We start from the raw sequence: 25,201 nt of genomic DNA on the forward strand, positions 1-25,201 counted from the left end.
GTATTTTTTTCTCAATCCTCTTTCGATCTTTTTCTCGAGTGACAGAAAACCACTCGTCGACACGTCAAAAAAAAACATTCATCACAAGAGAGTTTCGATTGAAGAAAGACCATCATCATCATCATCATGTCCTCTGCGATCTCCTCCTCTCTGTTTTCCTCGAAAGCGTCCTGCGCTTCATCGTCGTCGAGGAAGATGAGCCGCACGAGGACGATGCGTCAAAATCGTGCGGGGAAGATTGCGAGCGTTTCCTCAGCCTCTCCTCAAAATCATCATCGAAGGAACAGGAGGAAAAAGAGATCCGGAAGCGTCATCGCGGAAGCATCGTCGGCTTCTGTGGCGACGCAAAAAGTGCCGTCCCAGCCGATCGTTCCTGGGAAAACAACCTCGGTCTCGCTCGAGGACGCGAGAGAGTTAGCCGCGTGGTTGAGACACGAGAGAAACGCAAAAATGGTTGGCGAGTTTATTACTATCCAACCGGCGTCGGGGAACCCGTACGGCGATCGAGGGGATAAAACGAGCACGGCGACGACGACGGAGATGGCAGAATTCACGCTCTCTAAGAACGTGGAAGGTGGGGACGTTATCTTGTCCATTCCTCAGGATAACTGCGTGACGGCGGTGGACGCGAAGGAACATCCCATCGTCGCGCCGTTGATCGAAGAGAAGCCGGAGTTGGTGCAGTTAGCGTTGTGGTTGTGCTGCGAGAAAGCGAAAGCGAAAGGGAGCGAGTGGTGGCCGTATTTGAAGACTTTGAACGGGAATCCAAACAGCGTTTTGCGGTTTACTGAGGAGGAGTTCAAAGAATTGTTGAAAGGGACGTCGATTGATAAAGAGGCGAGGCAGAGAAGAGATTCGGCGAAGGAGGAGTACGAGGCTTTGAGAGCGGCGATTGCGGAAGATCCGGGTAAATATCCGTTGGATGTGTACGCGTTTTTGACGGAAAGTGCTTTTATCGATGCGTTAGATATTGTATGCGCGCGAGCGCAGTGGTTAAATAGCGCGAACTGTTACGCGATGGTACCTTTGATGGATGCGATTCCAATTTGCGGGGCGCCGCCGCCGGTCTCGCCCGAAGACCCATCGTTTGCCCGGTTTTACGAGATTAGAGATATTAAAACTGGATTGACTGCCGTGAGGTGTGGATACGCGGATTACGACGTCGATTCAGCCTCGGTGGTTTTATGTGCGAACACGAGGGCGAGCGCGGGGAGTAAAATTCTGCAAATCGATCACAGCGTTAGAAATAACTCGGAGTTGTATTTATCCTTTGGAGACGTGGATGATCAGCACCCGGGCGATTACGAGTATTGGCCGACAGAGTTATCGGAGAATGATCCTTTATACGCGGCTAAAAAGTCCGTTTTAGAGGCGCAAGGGTTCGCGGATAAAGGCCAAACCTTCCCCGTGTACAAAGATCGCATGCCGAGGGAGTTTTTGTCCTATTTGCGGTTCGCTCGCGTGACGAACAGCGAAGAGTTATTCGCGGTGTCCTTCACTGAGGATAAAGTTGTAAGCCCTATGAACGAATACGAAACTTTGCAACTGTTAATGGCTGATTGTCGCGATCGCATGAGCGCGTACGATACGAACGAAGAGGATGAACTTTTGTTACAAAAACGTGACGACGTTTCGTTGAAAATCCGAAACGCGTCCAGACTTCGCCGGTGCGAGAAAGAGTTGGTTGGTGAGATGATGAACGCGGTGAGGCGACGTTTAGCGCCTATTCGCGGGATTCCTACGAAACAAGGCATGGAAGATCCGAACTCGGACTTGCTGGAGATTTTTGATGCGATTGAATCCATTCCAAACGCACCGAAGAAAGCGTTTGAGAATTTCCAGAAATGGGCGAGAGGAGATTATGAAGACGAGAATCGCCGACCGAAGGGCGGTGGAGGCGGGTGCGGATAAGGTACAATCTCTAAATCGTTCTCAAAATTATGGCACACTATCATATTATTGCTTTTCTTTAAAAGCTGGGCATATCTACGCTTCTACTATTCACGTTCGTGTTGTACGTGACTTTATTTCTTAATCCTCTTCGTCTTCGTTGTCATAATCGAGCACTTCGGGTTCAATAGCGAGCGCTTTTTCCAAAGAAGCAATGTTCAGCTGTTTCGTATCCAGGAGATAAAAGTTATCGTCCAGTAGTCTTTGTAACTGTGACAACGCCTCCTCCTCGTCGTCTGTACCTCGACCCATTTTCTCCACTTCGATCGTTTCAATCTCTTCGCTTTTGATTTGCAACTCGTCGACGACATTTTCGTAGCTTTCTTTTTCCTCGTCGGAAACGATAGACGTGACGACGCCTGGATCGACGGCACCGACCCGGCCGCATCTCCCCGCGCGATGAACATACTCTTTTGCGTTTGGTACGTCCAGCGAATACACGTGTGCGACATTTCTGAGATCTAAACCGCGACTGACCTGCGCCGTGCACACCATAATCGACGCTTTACCTTTATCGAAATCTTCCACAACTCTGAGCGCTTCTCGACCTTCTGGGAGGAGCGTGACGAGCGTGTGTGCACCCCATAACGCTTTACGCAGAGGACCGGCGACAATTTCCGCCGCTGGAGTATCTTTTACGAATACGAGCGTCCGCGGTGGCGGTTTGTCCTCCCCGGCTGCAATCGCGTCGGCGCGAATTTGCCGGCACAAAGTGACCAATTTTCTCCCGGGTTCCGAGTACAACACGCGGTGGCGAATGTTTGGAGGAAGTCGTTTATTCCCACCCACGCTATTATTTTTGCTACCAACATTGTTATTACTACTCCTTGTCGCGGCTTCTCCCAGTGAGGTCGATCCTCCTTCTTCTCCTCTTCCTCCCAACTTTGCGAGTCCTTCCAACACCTCCTCCACGTCCTTCTCGATGTCTTTTTTCCTCTCCTCCAACCCTTGTCCTTCGTAATCAATCGCTTGCGTTTGAATAATCGTAGGTTCGTAAAACGGCACCACTTCTTGCACGTCCTTCAAAAACGAATCGTTCGCAATGCTCACCCCAACTAAGCAAATCTGTCTCGTTTCCATCACCGGCACGAACGGACTCGGCTTCAACAACTCTCTCATCGCTTCTTTATGGTTCTCGAACAACGCATCCGCTTCGTCGCAAATAATATGCGACGCCAAATCCACCTCGACAACACCTTGCCTCTTCAACTCCGCCAACTCCTCGGGCGTCCCAATCACAATCTCGGCCGTCGATAACTCCGGATCGGGATCTAACACGTGCCTTTGCTCGAACACGCCTTTCACGATCAACCCTTGCGGCCCGGAATAGTTGAACATGTTCCCTCGATCTCCAGGCACGCCTCTCGAAATCGATCCACCGGTTAATTTATACGCCAGCATCGTCGTCTGCACCACTAACTCTCTCGTCGGCACCACCACTAAAATCTGCAACATCTTCCTCCCGACAAAATCCATCTGATCCATCGTCGGAACCAAATACGCCAACGTCTTCCCGGTCCCGGTTTGCGCGCTCATAACAATCAATCGATCGCCATCTAAAAACGCCGACGTCGCTTTCCTCTGAATCCCAGTTGGAAACCGAAACCCTAGCGCCTCTGCTCTCGCCGCCATCCACTCCGCGACTCCTAACATCCTCCAGTCTAACAAAATCTCCCTCGCGTCCCGTCCTCCGTTCAAGTTTTGCACCACTTGTAACCGCTTGGAGAGTTTCGCAGCTAACTCGTAATCCTCGTCCGTAATCGCTCGGTTTAAGCTCGTGGTGAGTAAATTCTCGTCCGAGATTTCTTGGATGAAATCGTACTTTCTGTCTTCGTCCTCTTCTCTTCCCTCGGACGATTCAGACGACGACGATATCGCCGAGGACACTAAAGCTCTTCTTTTGTTGTTCGGGGAAAAACGAAGCGAAAGGCATCCGTTTCCGTTTTTGGTCGTTCTCGAACACAGAGAACGGGGCAAAGACGACGACGGAAACGACGACAACACTCGCCGCGGTTTTAACACCACCGAGGAGGTCGCTCTCGTCGTCGTCTGAATCGTCGTCTGAATCATCGTCACCGAAAAGAGGAGGAGGAGGTTGTTGTTTTAAATACGCGCGCAAAGTTGTTCTTTCTCGTGAAAAGTCTGACGTTTTCTCTCGAAATTTCACACAAAAAGGCATCACAGAAAGAAGAATAACGAGGATGATAAAGATGATGACATCGACGAATTTGACGACGAGAGGAAGGGCTTCGTCTTTACCGTCGTCGTGCACTCTCAGTCGTCGTCGTTTACGTCGTCGCGCGAGCAGCAGTACGAGCGGTCCTTCTCCTTGTCGTCCTTTTGGTGAGAAGCAAAAGTTTCCAATTTCCAACCGCAAAACGAGCTCGACGACGACGAAGAGGAGGACCACGAGCGTGACGACCTCGGCTTTAACGTCATCCTCATCCGTGACTTTGTTCTTAGACGCGATATTTCATACTCAATCTCCCGGTCTCGAGGTGGCATCGCTCGTGAATTCCACGGTGTTTTTGTTTGGCTTGCCGGTTCTGTTGAAAGGCTTGACCGGTCTCGCGACGGCGAACGCGTGGTTTCTCGGAACGGTACGTTTACATGATTTGTTTGTATATATAGAGAGAGAAAGTGATGACTGATAAGCACAGATACTTCTGACGCGTTGTTACGACGCGTAACGAAGCAACCGCGAGAACTTTTCTCGCGAGACGGCCGCGCGTGAGAGAAGGACGTTTCGTTCGAGACGCGACGATCCGTCGGGATCGCCCCGTCTCTCTCGAAACCGTTTGTTTTCAATCTGATTCTCTCCATGGTTACTTTTTTCCACCGTTTTTTTTTGCGCTTACTTTTTCTTCGCGCGGATGTCTGACTGACGACGTTCTTCTCCCCTCGCAGGCTATCTTTGCGGCGTTTGGCTTTCGAGGCTACCTCCTCGTCTGTCTCTACTTCATTCTCGGCTCCGCCGTGACAAAGATTAAACTCGAACAAAAAGAAAGAGAGGGCACGGCAGAAGCAAACAGTGGTCGAAGAAACGTAGGTTCCGTGTGGGGTTCTGGGAGTGCCGGGGTATTGTGTGCCGCGCTCGCGTTGGCGTATCCGCAATACGATTCCATCTTGCGTCTCGGCTTTGTCGCTTCGTTCTGTAGTAAGCTGAGCGATACGACGGCATCGGAGGTTGGCAAAGCGTACGGTAAGACGACGTACAATTCGCTGCCACCGTTCAATTCCGTGCCGAGAGGGACAGAAGGTGCGGTAAGTTTAGAAGGGACGTTGGCGGGTGTAGCGGCTAGTTTTGTGTTTGCCGGCGTGGCGGCGCTTCTGGGCGAGTTGAACACGGCGACGTCGTCATCGTCGCCTTTACTCGCGGCTGCGGTGTGTGCGTTCGCGGCGTTCGTGGCGACAACGTTCGAGTCTGCGCTCGGTTCATTGATGCAAGGCAGAAAAGGGTGGGAGTGGTTGACGAACGATGTCGTCAATGCGATTCAAATAGCGATAGCGGCGATAGTAGCGATTGTTTTGGGCGCGGCTTTATAGAAGAAGTGTATGCGTGCGTGCGTGCGTGTGTTTTCAGGTGTAATTGTATTAATTTTATATGAACAACGTTTTCTTTCTTTAGTATTTGTTATGTGTCGAATTAGCTTAAAGCCTCGCGCGGTTCGGTCCTTCTGCGATGGTTTTCCCTTGGTGCGCGCAATTCGTTAAGTACGCGCACGGCTCGTATAACCCGCCGTACTTCTTGCCGAATTCAGTCAATCTGGCGTAAATTTTCTTCGCGCCCATTTGATCCGCCCAGTGTAAAATCCCACCACGAAACGGAGGAAATCCCATACCAAGAACCGACGCGACGTCAACATCCGCCGCTTTCACCGCGACGCCTTCGTCTAACACTCTGCACGCCTCGTTAACGACTGGGAAAAAAATCATTTCTACGATATCTTGCGCGGAAAAGCCGAGTTGTTCCGGGTGGCCCGGTAACGGTACTTTGCGATTTTTTCGAGCGTTTTCGATAAAAGGCGCGATCGCGTCCATATCTGGCGAAGCTTTGCGTCGGTCGTCGTAGGAATAAAATCCACTCTTCGTTTTCTCGCCTAAGCGCTTCGCATCGAGAAGCGAAGGAATCAACGGCGATTCATACACTCGTTCGGGGAAGTCTTCGATGAAATTCTTGCCGACGTGGACGCCAACTTCCATTCCGACTAAATCTGCCAATCGAAACGGACCCATGGGCATACCAAACATAGAAATCACTCTGTCGATGGCGTACGGGTCACACCCAAGGTCCACCAAAACCGTAGCGGACATTGTGTACGGAAAAAACACTCTGTTGACGCAAAATCCCGTGCAGTTCCCAACCACCACGGGCGTCTTTTTTATCTTCTTGGAAAACGCCAAAGTATCGACCAAAATCTGCGGCGGTGTTTGGTCCACGCGAATGATTTCAAATAATTGCATGACGTGCGCCGGAGAGAAGAAGTGTGCGCCAATCAACCGTTCCGGATTACGCATTTCGGACGCGCACTTTGCGATGGAAATCGTCGACGTGTTCGTGCTCAATATGCACGACGGTTTCACGATTGATTCCAACGTCGAGAAAATCTTCCTCTTCAAGTCCAAGTTTTCGATCACAGCTTCGATGACCATATCGACGTTCGCAAAGTCTCTGTCGTCCAGGGTACCTCGTACGCGTCCAACAATCGCTTTCGCCTTTTCCGGTTTCATCTTACCTTTTTTCACCATCGATCCGATGTTCGCTTCGATGCGTTGGATACCGGCTTGAAGAAATTCCGGTTTGATCTCTTTCAACACCACCTCCATGCCGCTCAGAAGACACGCGGTGGCGATGCCACTCCCCATCAAACCACCGCCAACCACGCCGACGCTTTTCACTTCACTCGGCCGTAACTTTTGATCCGTAATCCCCGGCACAGACGCCGTCGCTCTGCTGGCAAAGAAAAAGTGCACCAATCCTTTCGCAGCGGGCGATTTTACCGCCTTTTGAAACATCTCCGATTCTTTCCTCAACCCTTCCGCGCTCCCTTTCTCCAATCCTACTTTCACCGCCTCCACGCAATACGACGCGTGCGGTAAAACCGCTTTGATCTTCTTCGCCTTCCCTTCCGCCACCGCCATGATCCCCATCGTCTGCTTCGCGTCTCTCGGCAACTTATCCGTCCTAGTCAGCGAAAATTGCCTCTGCTTTTCTCCGTTTGCAATTCTTTTCGCCACGCGCACCGCGGCTTCGACCACTGCTCGATCGTTCCCGCTCTTCCCGTCGTCTTCGACGACTTCGTCCACCAATCCCAACCGCGCGCCTTCCTCGCTCGTAATCTCTTTCGATTGCAACATCATCTCCAACGACTTTTCCAGACCAACTAACCTCGGTAGCCTTTGCGTCCCACCGAACCCAGGGATGACCCCGAGTTTCAGCTCCGGCAATCCTAACTTTGCGCCTCTCGTCGCCACGCGCGCTGCGCACGCCATCGAAACTTCCAGACCGCCCCCTAAGGCCAAATTCGATATCGCCGCCACGCACGGTTTCTTGCCGTTTTCCACCAAACGCGTTAAAATCTCGTTGAAATCGCTCACGTTTTCCGTCTTCTCACCTCTGGTTGTTTTCCCTAAGTGTGCGATATCGAATCCGCCGCTGAATATGCCGTTCTCTCCTCGTAAAACGATCGCGTCGATCGCGTCGTCGTCTTGCGCCGATTGGACATTCTCCCGAAACGAGCGGAGGAGGGACAGCGCGAGCGCGTTCACCGGTGGGTTTTTCAGGGTGATAATCGCCACGTTTTGGTTCTCGGTGCCTCGAACAACGTCTACAGTGGTCGTCATTGTGCTTTTGAGACGGTGGTGGCACGCGTGGGAGTCTTCTGTGAAACGCGCGTAACTGTTTTCCGATTTCTACTCGTGATGAGGGAAAAGAACGCGCGCTATAAACGAGAACAAAAGAAAAGCGTTCTGGGACGAATACTGCGCGCGCGTGCTCACGGGCGAATGGTATGAGTAGTACGAGTCGTATAAATCGTGTTTTGCCCTTGCCAGAAACAACGCGCGAGTACTAATGTGAAGCGTATTTCGGTTCTCTCATTCAGTCAGAAATTGACCCCCAAAGAGCAGACGTGTGAGAGGTTTGCTCGCGGTTACGGAAAATGTCCATCGTCGATTGATGTTTACCGACACATTGACCACACGCGCTCTCTTTTCTTCCACTCTTTTTGTTATCAGTCGCTTCCATTGACGACGACGACGACTTCTTCCATTGGCGCTGCTGTGTTGTCGTCCGTGGTGCGGGCGGCGGCGGCGTTGCGGTTACGGAAAAAGCCGCCTCCTCTTCCTCTTTTCTCGTCGCCGTTCGTCTTCGTCTTGAAACTTTTCTTGCCGCCGAGAATAAACGAGGCGTCGTGGAAGCTCCCGATTGCTTTGGACGCGCTCGATGTCGCTCTTTTTTTGTAATCGCTTTCGCTCAAGGTGGGCGTTCGGGCGAATTGGTGACGAACGTACAGAGTCAACGCCGCGTAGGCGATGAAGCAGACCGATATGGCGGGCATGACGTATAAATAGACGACGGTCATCATGGTGATGTGGTTGATGGTGTCCGCGATTTTGTTGAAGAATGATTCGGGCATGGAGTACGAGAGCTGGAGGTGGCAGATTGGGAGGTGGAGGCCAGCGGTGGACTCGACGGAAGACGCCGGCGGTTGCCAGACGGACTGGTAGAAAGTATCCGTGGGTTCGATTTTGAAGTTTTGTTGCAACGGCACTTTCATGCCGACCGTGTTGCCAGTTCTCGCGTAGATTTCAAACTCCGGTGAGTGGTTCGTCGCGTTCGGAGAGAAGGACGTGTACGGATACGAGTCTTTCGAACCACCAAACGCGCGGAAATCCGTTTGGTACCCGTGCGCTAAAGAGTAGAAACCGGAGGCGCCTTGGAGGAAACCGGAAAAGTTGAACGCGCCGTAGAAGTTTTGGTTCCAGTCGCACGTTATATCGCCGGTAATTGGGCAGTTCAAGTACGTCTTCGAGGCGAACGAGTATACTTCAGTGCTCACTTTCTTGTTTTTCCTTCTCGTTTCACCTTCGCGGTGTTGCAAGGTGACTTTACGACGTAAATCCAAGCCTTGACCGAAATCCGCCCACGCCTGGACGGCGGGCGCGAACATGGATTCTTCGCCTTTTTTCGCGTTTTTAAAGTGTTCTTTGATTTCTTCGTATTGGCCACCGGTGATTTGTTTCCCAGACACAATTTCAATGTGATTGGTGATCGGATAGACGATTCGGTCGCTCCAATCGCCATCAGTTCGACGAAGAAAGGTCGTGGCGTTGCCTTTGGAGACGCCCAGACCAGTTTTGAGACGGTACGGCGTCGCGCCGGCGCGAAGCATAGTTTGCGCGTCCGTTCCCCAGGGAACGTGGTCAACGTCGAGCGTGTCGATGTCGCGAATGTTGTGTACGGCGCGGACTTTGTTATCTTGTCCGTTACTACCACTGCTCACGGCATTCAAAAGTGGATCGTCGAATCCAAAAATCCACTCTTTCGCCGAGCGTTTTACGAGTAAACCGGAAGCCGTGGAGTTTAGAAAATCACCAATAGTAAACTTCAACAACGCGGGGAGACCGAAAGTCTGAGCGATGTATCCGAGATAACCTTTCATAATTTGTGATTGCGCATCGTCGGTGAACCCAAGCTCGGCAGTCAGCGCGCTATCTGGCGTTTGGAGGTACCGTAAAGCCGTGTATCCCGTGACGTCTTCGGTGATGTTCTGGAAGAAGTATTTCAAAGCCTGTGCCGAGGAGACATTCGCAACGTACGGAGCGTACGGTGGAGGAATACCCTGCGCAATTTGCATGCCAGTTACATATCCATGCACTTCAAAAACATCAGTTGGACCGCTCGACGCATCTATACCAAACGCTTCGTACATGGGCGCAAAAACAGCCGGCGGTAACGGCAAAGTAGTAATCGGTACGCCGTCACCGAAAGAGACGCTGAAAGAAAAGAGTTGTCCCAACGCGAGATCTTCCGCGGTTACTACTCCTGATGTCACCGCCGCCGATAAATCCGCAAATGATGACGATAAGACTGGATCGTACGCACACGCGTTGATAAAACCAACCATCGCCTCGTGTAAGCCTTTTAACGTTTGCGGCAACGCCGAGAGCGCCAAATTGAACTCGCTTCCGGCAGATTTGATGATTTCCACGTACGCCGGGTTGATTGAGATGATCTGTTTTCACGGAAAGGAGCACAATACACACGTCAGTTTAGAATAATAGATGCGACGACGGAAGAACGAAGCAAAACATATAATCATTAAAAAAAAAGAGAAACGTCCGTACCTCGCTCTCCTCCCACGCTCTTTCCGTCCCCCAATCGACTTTCCCGTATAAAGTCTCCACGAACCCAACCTCGCTCCCATCCTCGCTAAACGTCACGTTCTGTTTCTTCGACACTCCGTCTTTAATCACGAACGGCCCAACCTCCTCTAACTTTGGCGCTTCCAACCCGCTCACAAACTCGGATGGATTCGTCAGGTTCCAAAAATACACCTCCGCCCTCAAATAGTTCTCGCACGTCGAATTCGTTCTGGAAAAACACTCGTCCTCTCTTTTCAACGCGTACGATTCCATCGGATTCATCGCGGGTATGTACACCAACCCCAGGCATAAAAACACCCCCAACACGAGCACGGACGCGGACAACGCCACGTGCAAAAAATGGTTCTTCACCCCCATCCCGGCGCCGCCGTACGTGGAGAGCACTTTCGTCGTGTTTGACTTTTTCGTGTGGTTTTCCTTCAGATCGGTCAAAAATTGCGCCTCTTCGCTGTTCCCCCCTTCATCGTCGTCGTCATCGTCATCGTCACCACCTCCTCCAGTCAAAGAGGATCTTCCGGGAGGAAACAGATTTTCACGCTCGTCTTTCTCTTCTTCTTCTTCCTCGTTTCGATCGAAGGAGGACATCTCTCTCTCTGTTTTTAGATGAACTTTTTTCTTGCTATTTTTAGCGTTTTTTAATGACGATTTTCGTCTCTCTTTCGCGTATTTTTTACACAAACTGCCCAATACGACAAAAAGGCAAACGATATACGTGATGTACTCTCTTTCTCTCTCTCTCTCTTTAAACGACCACCACTGAACGACGCACCTCTTTTTTATACCATTCGTTCCTCCTCCCGCGCGTCGTCTGTGCGGAATTTCCAGCAGTACCAGGCACCCGAGCCTTCTTCAGCGGAGACGAGAAGACTGTTTTTAAGAAGAAGAAAAGAGAGAAATGCATCAATTCTCCCCCACAGCACGACATAAAAAATCGGAATTTACACACATACAAATATGCGTTCTCAAAACGAAGCAGACGACAGAGAGCGGATGCGCGCTTTGCGAGAACGGCTGGAGACGTTTCGTACTACGAATACGAACACCACGAATACACAGCAAGAACATTTACGACGGAGAGGAGGCGAGGAGGAGCTTTTCCATGATGATGGATTTAAGGGAAGAGAATTGGTGGTAAGTCCGGTGAGGAGGATAAAAACGACTCTGACGACGAGGAGAGGAGGAGAAGACAAGCACGAAAAAGGAAATATTAACAACAACGGTGAATGCGAGGACGAATTCGGGTTTTCGGCGCGATCGCCGCCGCATTCGCATTCGCATTCGCCGAGGATATCTGCGAATTTAAATTTGGGAAAGCCGAGGCGGATTCCGATTGGTGTCGTTGAAACCGCCGAAGGAGGCGCGAAGAAGAAGGATCCGAGACGACGACCTCCTCAGCAGAATACGACGAATCATAATCGCGGCGATGATAGAAACACTACTAGCAGTAGCAAAGATAATTTAGGCAATTTTCTTCGTTACCAAAAAGAAACGAGACAAAGAAAAGACGCCGAGTTTGCCGTCGCTTCGGCGGTGGAATCCGCTCGATCGAAGATATTTATGGAAGTGACGAACTTTTTGAACGAGGAGTTGTTACCCGAAGACGCGGACGTGGTTTCGGTGGCTATATGTCAGAAATTTGCGGAACTCGCCGTGCGCAATCAAAGGTTAGTGAGGTCGGCGAGCGAGGCGAGAGAGATTATCGACCGATTGTCCGCTGAGTTAAATTCTTTCCGCGATTCGTGCGAGCAATGATGTAGTTTTTAGAGCGTCGCGTTGTAAAATATACGAGGAAAAACGCATACATTTTTGCGCGTCTTTTTGTTCGTGCGTATGTGTGTGTATGTGTACAATGTACAATTTCAAAAGAGAGTTCAGCTCACTCACTCGTCGCTCTTTTCATAGATTTTCGGCGTGTCCAAGTTTGACATCATCCCCATGCCGTACGTAAACGTGCCGGCGAAAATCCAAAAAATAATCAAGCCGCTCACGATGCTCACGTGCAACTGACACAAGTCGTCGCACTCGTTCACTTGACTCCCGGAGCCTTTCGAAAAGAGCAAGTCTCGTCTCTTTTCTCGCTTCTCCGCATCTCGCGTGCAATCAGCGTTGCTGCCGCTATTTCCGCTACCTTCAACTCTTCCGGCGGTCTCGCCGCCTAGGACGCCGGCGACGAACGTCCTCTCCGCCGCACCCAACGCCTTCATCAACGCACGGAACAACGCCAGATCGTTCTCTTTATCCTCCCCGCCGCACATAACAATCCCCACTCGATCAGTAGGCTCCTTATCCTCCTTGGAACGCCTCGTCAAATCGCCTAAGATTGCCTTCACTCGTTCGTCCAACTCGTCTGTTTTTGTCGTCGTCGTCCTCGTCGCGTACTCAAAGTCCTCTTTTTCGTCGTCGCAGTTCCAATACCGCACGCGACCGCCGAGCGAGTTTTCGTCGCGCGAGTTCTCCGCCGTCGAGGCGACGGAAAAGCGTTTCTCTATTTCCTCTTTCACTGCGTGTTGTCGTTGTTGTTGTTGTTGTTGTTGTTGTTTTCCTCCTCCTCGAAAACGGCTAAACCTCGGCGCGAACACCGACGATACCGTCGACGACGACGATTTCGAGAAAGACAAAAACTTCGCCATCTGCTCGTCGTCCTCTGCCGTCCATCGCGGTTGGTCTAAAACGATCGTCACTTCCGCTTTCATCTCATCATCATCATCATCATTCTCCGACTGGAACAAACCTCCCACCAAAAGCTTCTCTAAAACCATTCGCTCGTTTTGTACTCGTCCGGCGTAGAGGGCGACGTTGTCTTCTGTTTCCTCGGATGATTTCGAATGCATCGATGAGAATGCCGTTGCTTTTTCTTCTTCTTCTTTCACAAGATGACGACGAGCAACGGGAGGAGGAGAGAAAAACATCATCGCCGGTGCCGCTTGGACGACATCGACGCGCGCCGCTTGGTGGAAGAAGAGCATCGCGAACGCAAAAAAGGAGAAGCGTGATGAGAACTTCATCGTCTCTGTTCGTTTTGTTGTTCGAAGAAGATGAATACTAAACGGTACACGTTCTCTCTCGTGTAGTAGTAGTAGGAGGAGGAGGAGTCCGTCGTGTGTTTTTGTGCCTCTTTTTGTGTTGAAGACGACAAAAGAAAGAGAGGTTTTTTGAAGCGTACGAAAAGGGAGCGAGGAGTACGAAAGACGCACTTCACGAGTACGAAAGAAGCACTCACAGAGCGAACGTTTGAGTGAGGAAGAAGCACTCGTGAGTGCGTCACGCCTTACTCCTCTTGGAAATTCAAAAAAAAAAAAGGTTTTGCGCGATGAGATTGTTTAGAAAGGAAGACGACTTTCATCTTTACTCTGTTACGCTTGACTTTATATCTGTGCAACGCACGAATACTAAGAGCGCACTGATAATAACAACAACATGAATAATCCATTCTTCCAACGCGCGAGCGAGAAGCAAAAAGAAACGCGAGAGCAAGAAACTGCGAACCAACCGTGGATCGAAAAATGGCGACCGACGAAATTAGACGACATCGTCGGCCACGAGGAAACGCTGAACCAAATGCGAGGGATGATTGAAACCGGCTCAATGCCGAACTTGTTATTATCCGGCCCACCTGGGTGCGGGAAAACAACCTCGGTGCACGTTTTAGCGCGGACGTTACTCGGGGATCGGTATAAAGACGCGGTGTTGGAATTAAACGCGTCGGACGAGAGAGGGATAGATGTGGTGAGAAATAAAATCAAAATGTTTGCACAAAAGAAGGTGACTTTGCCGGCGGGGAGGTGCAAGATTATCATCTTGGACGAAGCGGACGCGATGACGAAAGGCGCGCAACAAGCGATGCGAAGGACGATGGAAATATATTCGGCGACGACGAGATTCGCGTTGGCGTGTAACTTGAGCGATAAAATCATCGAACCGATTCAGTCGCGGTGCGCCATCGTGAGATTTTCGCGGTTGAGCGATAAACAAGTTTTGGAAAGGTTGGTGTACGTGTGCGAGCAAGAGAAGGTGCCGCACGACGCGAGAGGGTTAGAGGCGATCGTGTTTTGCGCGGAAGGGGACATGAGAAACGCGCTGAACAGTTTACAGGCCTGTCATAGTGGGTTTCAAATGGTGAATCAAGAGAACGTGTTTCGAGTGTGCGATACGCCGCATCCGGAAGTCATAGGCGCTATTTTACAACACTGCTTAAACGGAGAGTTGGACGATGCGTGCGATCGACTGTTAAAGCTGAGAAAGAGCGGGTATTCGCCACAAGATTTGATCAAGACGATTTTTCAGGTGTGTAAACGGTTCGACGATAAGGAGATGTCGGAATACGTAAAGTTGGAGTTTTTGAAAATCATCGGATTTTTTCACGTGAGGATTAGCGAAGGGTGCGCGAGCGACGTGCAGTTGTGCGGGATGGTGGCGAGGTTGTGTGGGTGTAGTTTGGAGGCGAAAAGTGGGAAATCGTGGTCGACGCCACAGAAGACGTTGATGGAAATCAGAAAGGAAGGCGGTTCGATAGGCGTGAGCGGCTCGGAGTTTCAATAATAGAACCGATGAAAGGGAGAAGAAGAGAGACAAGAGGAAAAACTGTAATAGTAAGATTAATTTTGTTTTATAAAATGATGATGGTACACTCTTTGACGTTCTCGCTTCTCTCGTCTCGCTATATATATTTCGTTTAAAGCATCTTCAACTCCTCCCGTCGCGAACTCTCAAACGTTCTCACTAAGTTCAAATGCGTCTTTATGCTTTCCAATTCAATCTTCGCTTGGTTCGCCAACCGTCTCGCTTCGACCATTTTTTTTATGTGGTCTTGGTACTCTTTACTCGCGTGCGCTCTGACTTCCGCGGTTGACTTCGCGTCGCCGTTATCCACGTGAAACAACGTAATCGTCGCTAAAATACACTTCTTGGCTTCCTCGAGAATCTCCGCCTCGGCGTGTAAATCGGCCCATTTTTGCCCCAAGTGTTGCAATTGATGATACGCCGCGTCCACGTCGTCCGGAAGTAACTTGCCTTCTAATCGAGACTCACCCGTCGCAGAAGAAGAAGCAGAAAGAGTAGTATTAGAAACACTACTCGTCGACGATGAGGAGGTCACGTTGCTGTTGTTATTATTATTCGTTTTCGGTAAAGGCTGCGGCGGTATCGAGCGAAACTGTTGTTGCTCTTGTTGTTGATGTTGTTGTTGTTCCCGTCGCGTCGTCGTCGCCATTTGCGATTGAAACGGCGGTAAATTCTCCCCGTTGTTATTCTTCACGACTCCGTTATTCGTCAACCGCGGTGGCATCTGGACCGGTTTCACCGGTTGTTGTTGTTGTTGTTCTTGCTGCCCATTCAAAGCAGCAGGAGTGAACACCGATCTGATGCTGCTCTTCTTCCCGTACCACCACGTTCTCATGGCGGGTTCCCCAAAAGAAGAAGACCGTCCAGAGGTCGAACATAACGTCGTCGTCGTCTGATGATGACGCGCCGTTGTGCGGGCGGCCAAGAACAACAACCCCTTTGGCGTCGTCGTCATCTCGTCGTGCGGTCGACGATTCGAATCCTTTCGCGGACGACGATTCGTACTCCTGGTTGTAAAAGAAGAAACGCACAGACACCCGCACCCTTTCGACGACGCGGCAAAGGACATATATGCGAAAAGAGCGCGTTCGTTGGTATCAGCAGAGCGCGGATTTTGTGGGCGTGTTGCGTGTTATGTTCTCTCGTTTGTGTGGAAGAGTTGGTGTTTGCGCGGGAAAAACTCTTTCGAAAGAGACTACTTTTTAAACTGCTTGCCAAGAGGAGTACGGAGTTACGCACTTATGAGTCTGCGTGTCTTACTCAAAATTTGGCTCCGTGAGTGCTTCTTTCTTACTCTGATGCGTCTGTATTCGTATGGATATACGCGAGATACGATATTTGGGAGAAACTTTTCCACTGCTGTATCCACGTTACTAAAAGAGAGCGAGAGCGTGGCACACACGCGTCGCACGAATACGCCCACCAAAGAGCAACACGAGCGGCCGCACGTAATAAACGGTATCGTTTTGCGAGAGAGAGAGAGAGAGAGAATAACACTTTCCGAGCGTGCGTGTGATGATGATGATGACGCAAAATGCATTCGTGTGCGCTCCTCGATGCGGTTCGACGACCTCTTTGTCGGCGAGGCGGAAGGGAACAACATCGACGAGAACGAGAACGAGAGTTATTAAAGCGTCTTCTTCTGGAGGAGGAGACAAAGACCCACTCATGGTCCGGACGATTAAAGGCGAACGGTGCGAACGACCGCCAATCTGGATGATGCGACAGGCTGGACGGTACATGAAAGTCTACCAGGACTTGTGCAAAAAGCACACGACGTTTCGCGAACGCTCGGAGACGGTGGATTTGTGCGTGGAGATTTCTTTACAACCGTACGAGGCGTTTAAACCGGACGGGGTTATCGTATTCTCGGATATTTTAACGCCGTTAGCTGGGATGAACATTCCGTTCGACATCGTCAAAGGGACTGGACCGATTATTTTCAACCCGATTCGCGACATGGCTGGCGTGAACGCGGTGACGCCGTTGGAGCCGGAGAAAAGCGTGAATTTTACTGGGGAAAGTTTAAAGGTGTTGAGAAACGAGTTGAAAGGTACGGATGCGACGTTGCTTGGCTTTGTCGGGGCGCCGTTTACGTTGGCGACGTACATCGTCGAAGGCGGGACGAGTTCGCACTATAAAGTTATAAAAAAAATGGCATTCGATGAACCGGCGATTTACCACGCGTTGATGGAAAAGTTGACCGATGCGGTGATTACGTACACGAGATACCAAATCGACAGCGGCGCGCAAGTCGTGCAAATCTTTGACTCGTGGGCGAGCGAGTGGTTGCCGAAAGATTTCTCCAGATTTTGCTTGCCGTATTTAACCAGGGTGATTAAAGAGGTGAAACAGACACACCCGGACACGCCGTTGATTTTATACTGCAGCGGTGCCGGTGGGTTTTTGGAACGGTTACAGACGACTGGCGCGGACGTGATTTCGTTGGACGGGACGGTAGATATCGCCGACGCGAGAGCGAGACTGGGAATGGAACAAGCCGTGCAAGGGAACATGGACCCGGTGAGTTTGTTTTCGAGCAAAGAGCACATCACGCAAGCGATTGAGGAGACGATTAAAGGTGCGGGGAACAATAAGCACGTCATGAACTTAGGACATGGGGTTATGGTAGGCACGCCGGAAGAAAACGTCGCGCATTTTTTCAAATCCGTGCGCGACTACAGGTATTGAAAAAGAATTAGTTGATTATCAGAAGTGTCTATTAAATTAATGTGCTAAAACAACGAATTGCTGATGATTTGATGGTCAATCGATTGTGTTGTACCTAACTACACTGCAATTTAATAGCCAGTGCGTTCAATCAACTCCTTCAAATCACCCAATTGCCCGTTCGCCGCCTTTTTGGCCGCCTCAAACTTAGCCGTCGCCGCTTTCTTCTTCTCCCAATAATCCTTACCAGCTTCCGCTCTCTTCGCTTCCAAAACCTTCACCGTCTCGCTGTGCTTCCATCCAATTTGCGCGCACAAATCGCCGAGCACGCAGAATCGTCTCCCTTCATTCAATCTCGCAATCTTCAACGCCTCCGGGACAACCGCTCTCTTCACCTTGTCGTACGGCGCCGGGATCCCTTCAAAGCACTTTAACCTTTCAAAAGCGGCTTTCCCTCTCTCAGTTTTGTGCGGCAACATACCTCTCACGACTCTCCAGAAAAATCTCGACGGTTGAGTGAAGTGGTACGGACCTTTCTTCGGGTTCGTGCTCATTCTCTTCACTTTATAGTAGTCCCACTTTTGTTTGCGTCGAACCATGCCGCCGGAAAGGCAGATCCCTTCGGCTCTCACGACGACGACGTGTTGGCCTTGCAAGAGCTGCTTCGCGACGGTGGAGGCGAGACGGCCGAGCATGTGGCCCTTCGCGTCGACGACGACGATCGTTTTGTTCGTAGACTGTTGTTTTTTTTGTTTCATGATGAGGAGAAGAATAAAAGAGAACACTCTTGGGTCAGCACATTGTCGTAAACGAGAGAGGACAAAACGCAGGAGTAAATTAGGACTCCTTTTCCTTTTCGCGGTGCAAATTTCAGCCGGCAACACACTTTGCGCTTTCACGCACAGCGCGACACACCGTTTTCCAAACAGTCAGCGCGTGTAAAACGAGCACAAAATGTCTCCCGCAATTATCACGCGTCCTTCGTGGTATTATTACGCGAGAGCAGAAGACGCGCGCGCGGTATATATAAAATCTTCAAATTTGAGGGCTACAGAAGAAAGAGAGAAAAATGTCGCGAACGCGCGAACGCGAAACCGAAGATCACGCGAACGCTTCTCCTCCTCGTCCTCGCGCGCGTTAAACTCTGAACTATTTCTCCCGCGAGAAAACCAAAAAAGAAAGCGTCTTCGTCCGTCGACGAGACAGAGAGAGAGAGAGAGAGAAAGAGAACGTACCATGAGTGCTCTGTGTGTGATTTGTGTAAAACTGAGCGTAAAACTGAGGCACGAGACACTTCAGTTTTTTCCTTCTTTCGAGACGAGCAAAAAACAAAACGACCGCACAACAAAAAACAATCGTTAAACGCGCATCAAACGAGAAAAGAAACGAAACTTGCGAGAAACGACGAACGAACGAACGAACGGGAACGGTGCAAAAACGCTCGCTTCTGCTCTCTCGCCGCGCGTGTATAATTTTTGGGGTGGTGGTCCTCCTCTGCGCGCGGTCGAGTTTTAGTATATGCACGAGCACTCGTGAAGAAAGGACGGGTGCATTTATATCCAATTTGATACGCATTTTATAGAAGACCACGCGACATTATGCCGACGCACCAAGTCCTCCGATCCCCACTCACGTCCCCACGATCGACGAAAATAACCTCCGGCCACGATTTCGCGTCCACCACGTTCGAACACACCGCGTCTGGAAACGATTTAATCCGCATCGGGCACGCCTCTCAGCAATTCGAAGACAAACACGCGCACGCGATACGCAGGAAACAAACGTGTTTAGAGCAGTATTGCATACCACCGGACGCGTTACTCGGCGATCACGGGCCGGAAGTTTCCGATGCGGAGTATTATCGCGCGGTGGTGTGGACCACTATAGTTGGTACCGTCGTGAATGTTGTTTTAGTGTTTGTGAAGTTTATCGCGGGGATCTTGTGGAACAGTCAAGCGTTGTTGGCGGACGCGGTGCATTCGCTGATGGACGTGTTTACGGATTTCGTGACGTTAGTGGCGGCGAGGATCGCGGCGAAACCGGCGGATGAGAAGTTTCCGTACGGGTACGGAAAGTTGGAGAGCATAGCCGCGGTTTGGGTGAGCGTCTGTTTAGTATTTAGCGCGGGCGGGATGTTTTGGTACGTCTGCGAAAAGTTGGTGAGCGAATACGAGATTGAGTTTATGAACTTGACTGGAAGAGGGAGAGCGGATGGCCAAGAGGAAAAAGAAGACGGGTTGGTGTCGGTGGAGGCAATATCGGTTGCGATCGCGTCCGTGTTAGCGAAAGAAGCGACGTTTCAGTTCACCATGAGAATCGGGAAACGGTTGCAGTCGCAAGTGTTGGTCGCCAACGCGTGGCATCACAGGTCGGATGCGTTAGGTTCGGTCGCCGCGTTAGTTGGGGTAGTTGGTGCGGTATACGGATACCCGATCATGGATAAATTAGCGGCGATATTCGTGTGCGCTTTGTTAGGGAAGGTTGGGATTGAAGTTGGATGGGAAGCCGTGAAGACGTTGGCGGATACGAATTGCGCGGAGGAAATCGACGAGAGAGTGAGAGAGATTGTGAGGAACGAGTGCGGGGAGGACACGCACGTGAGCGGTTTGAGGGCGAGAATGAACGGGAGAAAGTTAAGCGTAGATTTCTTCCTCGCGTTTTTAAGAAAAGGTATAACCACGGAGGAAGTTATTGGGAAGATGCAAGCCGCGAGAGAGCGCGTCTTGGAAGAAATTCCCGAGTTGGGCGAAGTCGTCATTCAACTCAGAGATAGCGAAGAGCAGGAGTATTTGAGAAGCCAAGGAGGAAGTGGTGGTGGTGGCTTTACATGGTTTACTCGAGGGAAAAGTGGAGGTGGTTTGTAGTAGAAGTGTAATGATGAACTCTATGAGAGAGAGATGTGTTTTTATTTGCTTATTTTAATTTATCTACCCGCGTTTGCGGCTTGTTGAACTAATCGATGTAACTGCGCGAGGAAATCGCCGTATCCCATACCGCCACCGCTCGCACGATCTTCTACTAAATGATTGAACAGTAACGCCTCTTGCGGCGTGCCTTGTCTTATCACCGTCAATGCTTGGTACCGCGCTTGGTTCCTACTTCGTATTCTTTTTACCGTGTTTCTAACTTTTTCATTCACTTTATTCCCGCTAATAGTTGGCAAATACGCGTCGACGAAGGGATCCGGGCATCCTTGATCGCCGAAAATGCTCGTAATCATCTTTTGTTCGCACTGTCCACCGACCCAGACGAGTAATTTTCGCCCATCATCGATTAAATAAATACCTCTAGCGTCGATTCGCTCGCCAGCCAATGCAGTCCTCGGGGGCATTTTCATCTTCATCAACGCCTCGATAGAATCGTTTTCGGGAATGCCGGCGTCTTCGCTCCCACCGTGCAAGGCGTAACACGCCGGATACATCATGCGCAAACAATCTTCCGCGGAGCAACTCATGATATCAAACGAACACTCGACTCGGTTATCCACGGCAACGTCTCTCGGCGCACCTTTCAGTGCGAGCGTCTTTGTCGCGCACATCGCAAAGAGCGGTAGAAGTTTCATGGATTCCGGAAACGCTAAAGAGTTGAATCCAAAGTTGTGTCGAGCACCGCCTAAAAGCTTATATTCTTTCAACGCGTCGACGAGTTTGTGCGTCAACGCGTCTCTGGCGTCTTGTAATCTCGCCGAGTTTGTTCTCTCGGCGCTCAAACGCGTCAAAAAGCACGCCATGGCACCCGAGTCAATCGCGCGAAACAAGTCCGTCATGTCGTTCACCACCGGCACTTGCATCGTGTGAACTCGAATCCGGCGTTCACCATCCGCCGAGGTGTACAACAACGCGCACTGAATGTAACACGCTTGCATGTTCGGTACAACTTCGTCGTGCGCGAGATACACCGCGTGCGTTTGATCCGCGTTCGTGGCTGGTAAAGCGAGCAAATCGAGCGAACGAATGAAAAAGTGCCCGTTGAACGCGCACACGCGAAATCCTTTCGAGCACCGAACGCGACAGACGGATTCCCACGCAACATCTCGAGTCAAATTTCTCGTCAGTTCCGTTTTGAACTTCACCTCGTCTTTTGCTAAGGAAAATTGCGGGTAATATCGAACATCTCCGCCGGTATATTTTGGCAACACGCACATCGATGCGATGTCCGCGTACGGCACGGATGTGCAAAATACGTCAACGCACACTTGCTGTCGAGAACACTCCGCCGCCATGGACTTGTAAAAATTATCCGCTGGATTTCTAAGTTCGTGCTCTTTTGAATTCGCTTCGTAGCCTCTCGCGTCGTCTCGGGATAAAAGTCTCCCGGCGCCGATGGATGGCAACGTCGATTGGAAAATCATCAACTTGCCGCCAATCTGCGAGACGGCTGAATACGCCGCCTGTAAAGCCGGTCCCATCGCAGACTCTTGAATATCCGTCTCTAAGAACGAAGTCGCGATGACGTCTAACGTCGCGTCTACAACCGAGCGACATTCTTGTAAATTCACGAGTAAATCGTCCGGCATCGGCGCGAACGGGTCGTTCAATTCTCCAACCACCATCATAGACGGCGCCATCGAGGTGGATCGCAAACCATAAAAATGAATGGAGCGATCGTACGTAATGAACCCAATTCTCGTGCGATCAGATTTCGATTGCATAGAATCTAAACAATCGCGCACGGTATCGATGGCAGATTTTAAAAAGCCAGATCTAACGGCCGTTTGACTGACATCAAAGGCGAAAAAATACGCCGGCGGCATGGGCGGTCGCACCATGTACTCCGCCGAGGCTAAAAATTCAACCGTCCCGGATCTCAACTCTGGTCGTTCCGCCACGTCTCTTCTCACTCCATTTTCATCCAACGCGCAAAAATAGTCCACGGGAACATCGTTCGGTAACGAACACACGTTACACCTGTACCGCCTCCCACCTTCGATGAATTGAACGAACGGATTGATATACGTTCGACACCTGCGACATCGAACAATCCCGGACGATCCGAACTGCGCCGTAGGCACCGAATCCCCTGGACACATCGGTCGAACGATGCATCCGACCGGTAACGCAAACCTTTGCTTCAACCCAACCGATTGTGGTAACGCCCCAACTGTTAACCGCAAATACTTTGGATCGCACGATAAATTCGAGTTTGGTCTCGCCTCGTCCTCGCCCGGTCTTGGCAACGCTTTCTGATCGAGATTTTGAACGTCAATCGACCGCGCGTCCGCGTCGGGAGGGTACCCTCCCTGTTGGCCACCCATTCCCGGCATCATGCCTGCTCCTGGAGGCGGCGCCCCTCCACCGTACATTCCCATTTGGGGTGCGCTCGTTGGATACGCGCTACTGCTACTCCCCGTCGGCGGCGGAGGTCCCGGATGATGATGTTGTTGTTGATGCTGATACTGGTATTGTTGCTGCTGCGGTTGCTGCGGTTGTTGCGGTTGCTGCTGCGGTTGCTGCGGTTGCTGCGGTTGCTGCTGCCGCATCGGCGGCGGCGGCGAAGGATACGCGGACGACGTCGACGGAGGCGCCATCGACATCCTCGACATCGCCGCCGTCGGCGGCGACGGCACGGAGGAAGCCGAAAACGAAGGAGGTGGCGGCAGTCCAGGCGCGTTTGGCGGTTGTTGATACCGGGGTCCCTCTCCTCCTCCTCCCCCTGTCGTCGTCGCTAAAGGCGGAGGAGGCATCATCATTCCTCCTCCTCCTGGTTGACCATACCGCTGCATATTCTGCGGCTGTTGTTGTTGTTGTTGTTGCATCATCATCATCGGTGGTGGCGGTTGTTGCGGTTGTTGCTGCTGCTGCTGCTGTTGAACACCACCGTATCCTCCTCCTCCCGCGGGGAAACTCGGAGGCATATTCGTATTCGCGTCGTTCGTAAACCCGTCGTTGTTGTAATTGTGCCGTTGCTGCTGCTCGTAATGCTGTTGCGGCTGTCCCTGCGGCTGCTGTCCCTGCGGTGGTGGTGGCGGTGGGTAGTACCCGCTCATTTTCAACGAGCACTCGCGCGAGCGTTCGAAAGGTGCGGATTTTCGCGACGATCCGGTGCGTCTCGACGATCGGTTTTCGTGCGTTTACACGCTTCGTTTTAATGGAGAATTGGATGATGGAATCGACGTCAAAATATTTTGATGTTTTCTTGCGCGAGGCACGCGACGACTTTGAACACGACGACGACAAAACCTTGGCGGCGGCGGAGGGAGAAGCGTCTGGACGGCATCAAAAGTCGCTCGAAAAGAGGTGATTTAGAATTACTCCCCGGGGATCCTTCTTTCTTGTTGCACGTGAGCTGTGAGATGGGTTTAGGAATACGCGCGGATTTTATGAAAGAAATGTCCAAACACATAGCGGAAACTTTATCGAAACCGGAAACGTACGTGTGCGTGTGCGTACACGACGACGTTTCAATGACGTGGGGCGGGAAGGAAGAGCCGTGCGCGCTGGGGACGTTGAAATCTATCGGAGGCATAAACCTCGAGAACAACAAAAAGGTCATGGAGAAACTTTGCGAGATATTGGAAAGAGACTTTATGATTCCGAAGAATCGAGTGTACGTGGAATTTGTGGACATGGAACGAGAGAATTGCGGATACGACGGGGCGACGTTTGGCGGGTGAGAAGAAGAGGTATTAAATCCGCGCGCGCGCGCTCGCGTCGTGTTGTTCATCACAACCGTAATACAACTTTCTTCAACTACTACTAATAATTGTCATCTAACTAAAAACTACTCTTAAAAGTCTTCATTTTCGCCGTCCTCCTCGAAACGTGCGAGCATGACGATATCTTTCCTCTCTGGAAACGCATCCACCAACAAGACGTTCGGATCGACTTCTCTTAACTCCTCGACGACGCCGTGCCAATAAATGACCATCCCGCTCCCGAATCGATTCACGTATGCTCGAAACTGCTTCGACCCGCTCTCTTCGTGCACTTGCGGATCACAAAACGAAGCCTTACTGTCGATCCAGTGAATGGTTCTCCCGCAAACGCTGATTGGTACTTTTAATCTCACATCGGGCGTCCGACTCGCCCCTTCCGCTCGCAAATCCGTCTCCGTCTCAAACTCGGCGCCGATATCTCGCAGCGCCTCTTCCAATATCCTCTCGTACTCCAATCCGGCTTCTCTTCGCGACCGTTCCGTCGCCGGAGACGCTCCGCAATCCCACGCCACCACGCGTTCGCAGTCTACTTTCATTCGTTCTATCAATTTCTTCCCTTTGTTGCTGTTTAACCCCGACGTCATCGCTCTCGAATCTTCCGGCACTTCGCTCGGAAACAGACCGTTCGCATCGTACGGACGTTTCAACATCTTCCCGACCGATTTATGGTTCACTTTCAAAACGCTCTCGACGATTAGCCGCAAGAGTTGACAGGCTGGAAAATCCACGTTTTGCGCGATATCGAACACGTCCTCGCCGTTTAAGTATCTCTTTTCGATGGATTCGATCGAGCGAACGAATTTTCCGTGCGTCAGTCGTACCTTTCGGGAAAACTCTTGTCCGTAGATTGAAAACAACGCGTCCAAAGAGAGTTGAGGGAACTGTTCGCAGAGCGCGTGCATCGGTGGCGGGCAGTTCATCGGTAATTGGGTGAACACAGATTTCACCCGTTGGTAGTCGCTCAGTTTCATCGCGTGC

At 51.0% G+C, this 25,201-nt stretch overlaps 15 protein-coding genes across 15 annotated transcripts; 7 read left to right on the forward strand and 8 right to left on the reverse strand.

Moving 5' to 3' along the window:
* Positions 1-195: 195 nt before the first annotated feature.
* Bathy07g02210 (predicted protein) lies at positions 196-1,911 on the forward strand (the record flags this gene model as incomplete). Its single annotated transcript, XM_007511952.1, has 1 exon — positions 196-1,911. The coding sequence occupies one exon, from the start codon at positions 196-198 to the stop codon at positions 1,909-1,911; it is 1,716 nt and encodes a 571-aa protein (XP_007512014.1).
* Positions 1,912-2,031: 120 nt separating this feature from the next.
* Positions 2,032-4,020, reverse strand: Bathy07g02220 (ATP-dependent RNA helicase; the record flags this gene model as incomplete). The annotated part of the gene is made up of 1 exon (XM_007511992.1): positions 2,032-4,020. One exon carries the CDS (start codon positions 4,018-4,020, stop codon positions 2,032-2,034), a length of 1,989 nt encoding a protein of 662 aa, XP_007512054.1.
* A 140-nt stretch (positions 4,021-4,160) lies between these two features.
* Positions 4,161-5,496, forward strand: Bathy07g02230 (predicted protein; the record flags this gene model as incomplete). The annotated part of the gene is made up of 2 exons (XM_007511954.1): positions 4,161-4,550; positions 4,858-5,496. 2 exons carry the CDS (start codon positions 4,161-4,163, stop codon positions 5,494-5,496), a joined length of 1,029 nt encoding a protein of 342 aa, XP_007512016.1.
* A 105-nt stretch (positions 5,497-5,601) lies between these two features.
* On the reverse strand, positions 5,602-7,794 carry Bathy07g02240 (predicted protein; the record flags this gene model as incomplete). The annotated part of the gene is made up of 1 exon (XM_007512009.1): positions 5,602-7,794. One exon carries the CDS (start codon positions 7,792-7,794, stop codon positions 5,602-5,604), a length of 2,193 nt encoding a protein of 730 aa, XP_007512071.1.
* A 389-nt stretch (positions 7,795-8,183) lies between these two features.
* On the reverse strand, positions 8,184-10,923 carry Bathy07g02250 (predicted protein; the record flags this gene model as incomplete). The annotated part of the gene is made up of 2 exons (XM_007511929.1): positions 8,184-10,187; positions 10,300-10,923. The coding sequence occupies 2 exons, from the start codon at positions 10,921-10,923 to the stop codon at positions 8,184-8,186; spliced, it is 2,628 nt and encodes an 875-aa protein (XP_007511991.1).
* Positions 10,924-11,292: 369 nt separating this feature from the next.
* On the forward strand, positions 11,293-12,090 carry Bathy07g02260 (unknown protein; the record flags this gene model as incomplete). Its single annotated transcript, XM_007512234.1, has 1 exon — positions 11,293-12,090. One exon carries the CDS (start codon positions 11,293-11,295, stop codon positions 12,088-12,090), a length of 798 nt encoding a protein of 265 aa, XP_007512296.1.
* A 128-nt stretch (positions 12,091-12,218) lies between these two features.
* Bathy07g02270 (unknown protein) lies at positions 12,219-13,343 on the reverse strand (the record flags this gene model as incomplete). Its single annotated transcript, XM_007511966.1, has 1 exon — positions 12,219-13,343. One exon carries the CDS (start codon positions 13,341-13,343, stop codon positions 12,219-12,221), a length of 1,125 nt encoding a protein of 374 aa, XP_007512028.1.
* A 412-nt stretch (positions 13,344-13,755) lies between these two features.
* Positions 13,756-14,877, forward strand: Bathy07g02280 (replication factor C subunit 2; the record flags this gene model as incomplete). The annotated part of the gene is made up of 1 exon (XM_007512238.1): positions 13,756-14,877. The coding sequence occupies one exon, from the start codon at positions 13,756-13,758 to the stop codon at positions 14,875-14,877; it is 1,122 nt and encodes a 373-aa protein (XP_007512300.1).
* Positions 14,878-15,010: 133 nt separating this feature from the next.
* On the reverse strand, positions 15,011-15,967 carry Bathy07g02290 (unnamed protein product; the record flags this gene model as incomplete). Its single annotated transcript, XM_007512078.1, has 1 exon — positions 15,011-15,967. One exon carries the CDS (start codon positions 15,965-15,967, stop codon positions 15,011-15,013), a length of 957 nt encoding a protein of 318 aa, XP_007512140.1.
* Positions 15,968-16,422: 455 nt separating this feature from the next.
* Bathy07g02300 (uroporphyrinogen decarboxylase) lies at positions 16,423-17,589 on the forward strand (the record flags this gene model as incomplete). Its single annotated transcript, XM_007511793.1, has 1 exon — positions 16,423-17,589. The coding sequence occupies one exon, from the start codon at positions 16,423-16,425 to the stop codon at positions 17,587-17,589; it is 1,167 nt and encodes a 388-aa protein (XP_007511855.1).
* A 110-nt stretch (positions 17,590-17,699) lies between these two features.
* Positions 17,700-18,326, reverse strand: Bathy07g02310 (predicted protein; the record flags this gene model as incomplete). Its single annotated transcript, XM_007512179.1, has 1 exon — positions 17,700-18,326. The coding sequence occupies one exon, from the start codon at positions 18,324-18,326 to the stop codon at positions 17,700-17,702; it is 627 nt and encodes a 208-aa protein (XP_007512241.1).
* An 840-nt stretch (positions 18,327-19,166) lies between these two features.
* Positions 19,167-20,432, forward strand: Bathy07g02320 (cation diffusion facilitator family transporter; the record flags this gene model as incomplete). Its single annotated transcript, XM_007512214.1, has 1 exon — positions 19,167-20,432. The coding sequence occupies one exon, from the start codon at positions 19,167-19,169 to the stop codon at positions 20,430-20,432; it is 1,266 nt and encodes a 421-aa protein (XP_007512276.1).
* A 59-nt stretch (positions 20,433-20,491) lies between these two features.
* Positions 20,492-23,554, reverse strand: Bathy07g02330 (predicted protein; the record flags this gene model as incomplete). The annotated part of the gene is made up of 1 exon (XM_007512271.1): positions 20,492-23,554. One exon carries the CDS (start codon positions 23,552-23,554, stop codon positions 20,492-20,494), a length of 3,063 nt encoding a protein of 1,020 aa, XP_007512333.1.
* Positions 23,555-23,695: 141 nt separating this feature from the next.
* Positions 23,696-24,181, forward strand: Bathy07g02340 (macrophage migration inhibitory factor; the record flags this gene model as incomplete). Its single annotated transcript, XM_007512003.1, has 1 exon — positions 23,696-24,181. One exon carries the CDS (start codon positions 23,696-23,698, stop codon positions 24,179-24,181), a length of 486 nt encoding a protein of 161 aa, XP_007512065.1.
* Positions 24,182-24,294: 113 nt separating this feature from the next.
* Bathy07g02350 (predicted protein) lies at positions 24,295-25,194 on the reverse strand (the record flags this gene model as incomplete). The annotated part of the gene is made up of 1 exon (XM_007511942.1): positions 24,295-25,194. One exon carries the CDS (start codon positions 25,192-25,194, stop codon positions 24,295-24,297), a length of 900 nt encoding a protein of 299 aa, XP_007512004.1.
* Between the last annotated feature and the right edge of the window lie 7 nt (positions 25,195-25,201).

This window comes from Bathycoccus prasinos (assembly GCF_002220235.1).
Source record: "Bathycoccus prasinos genomic : Chromosome_7".
NCBI lineage: Eukaryota > Viridiplantae > Chlorophyta > Mamiellophyceae > Mamiellales > Bathycoccaceae > Bathycoccus > Bathycoccus prasinos.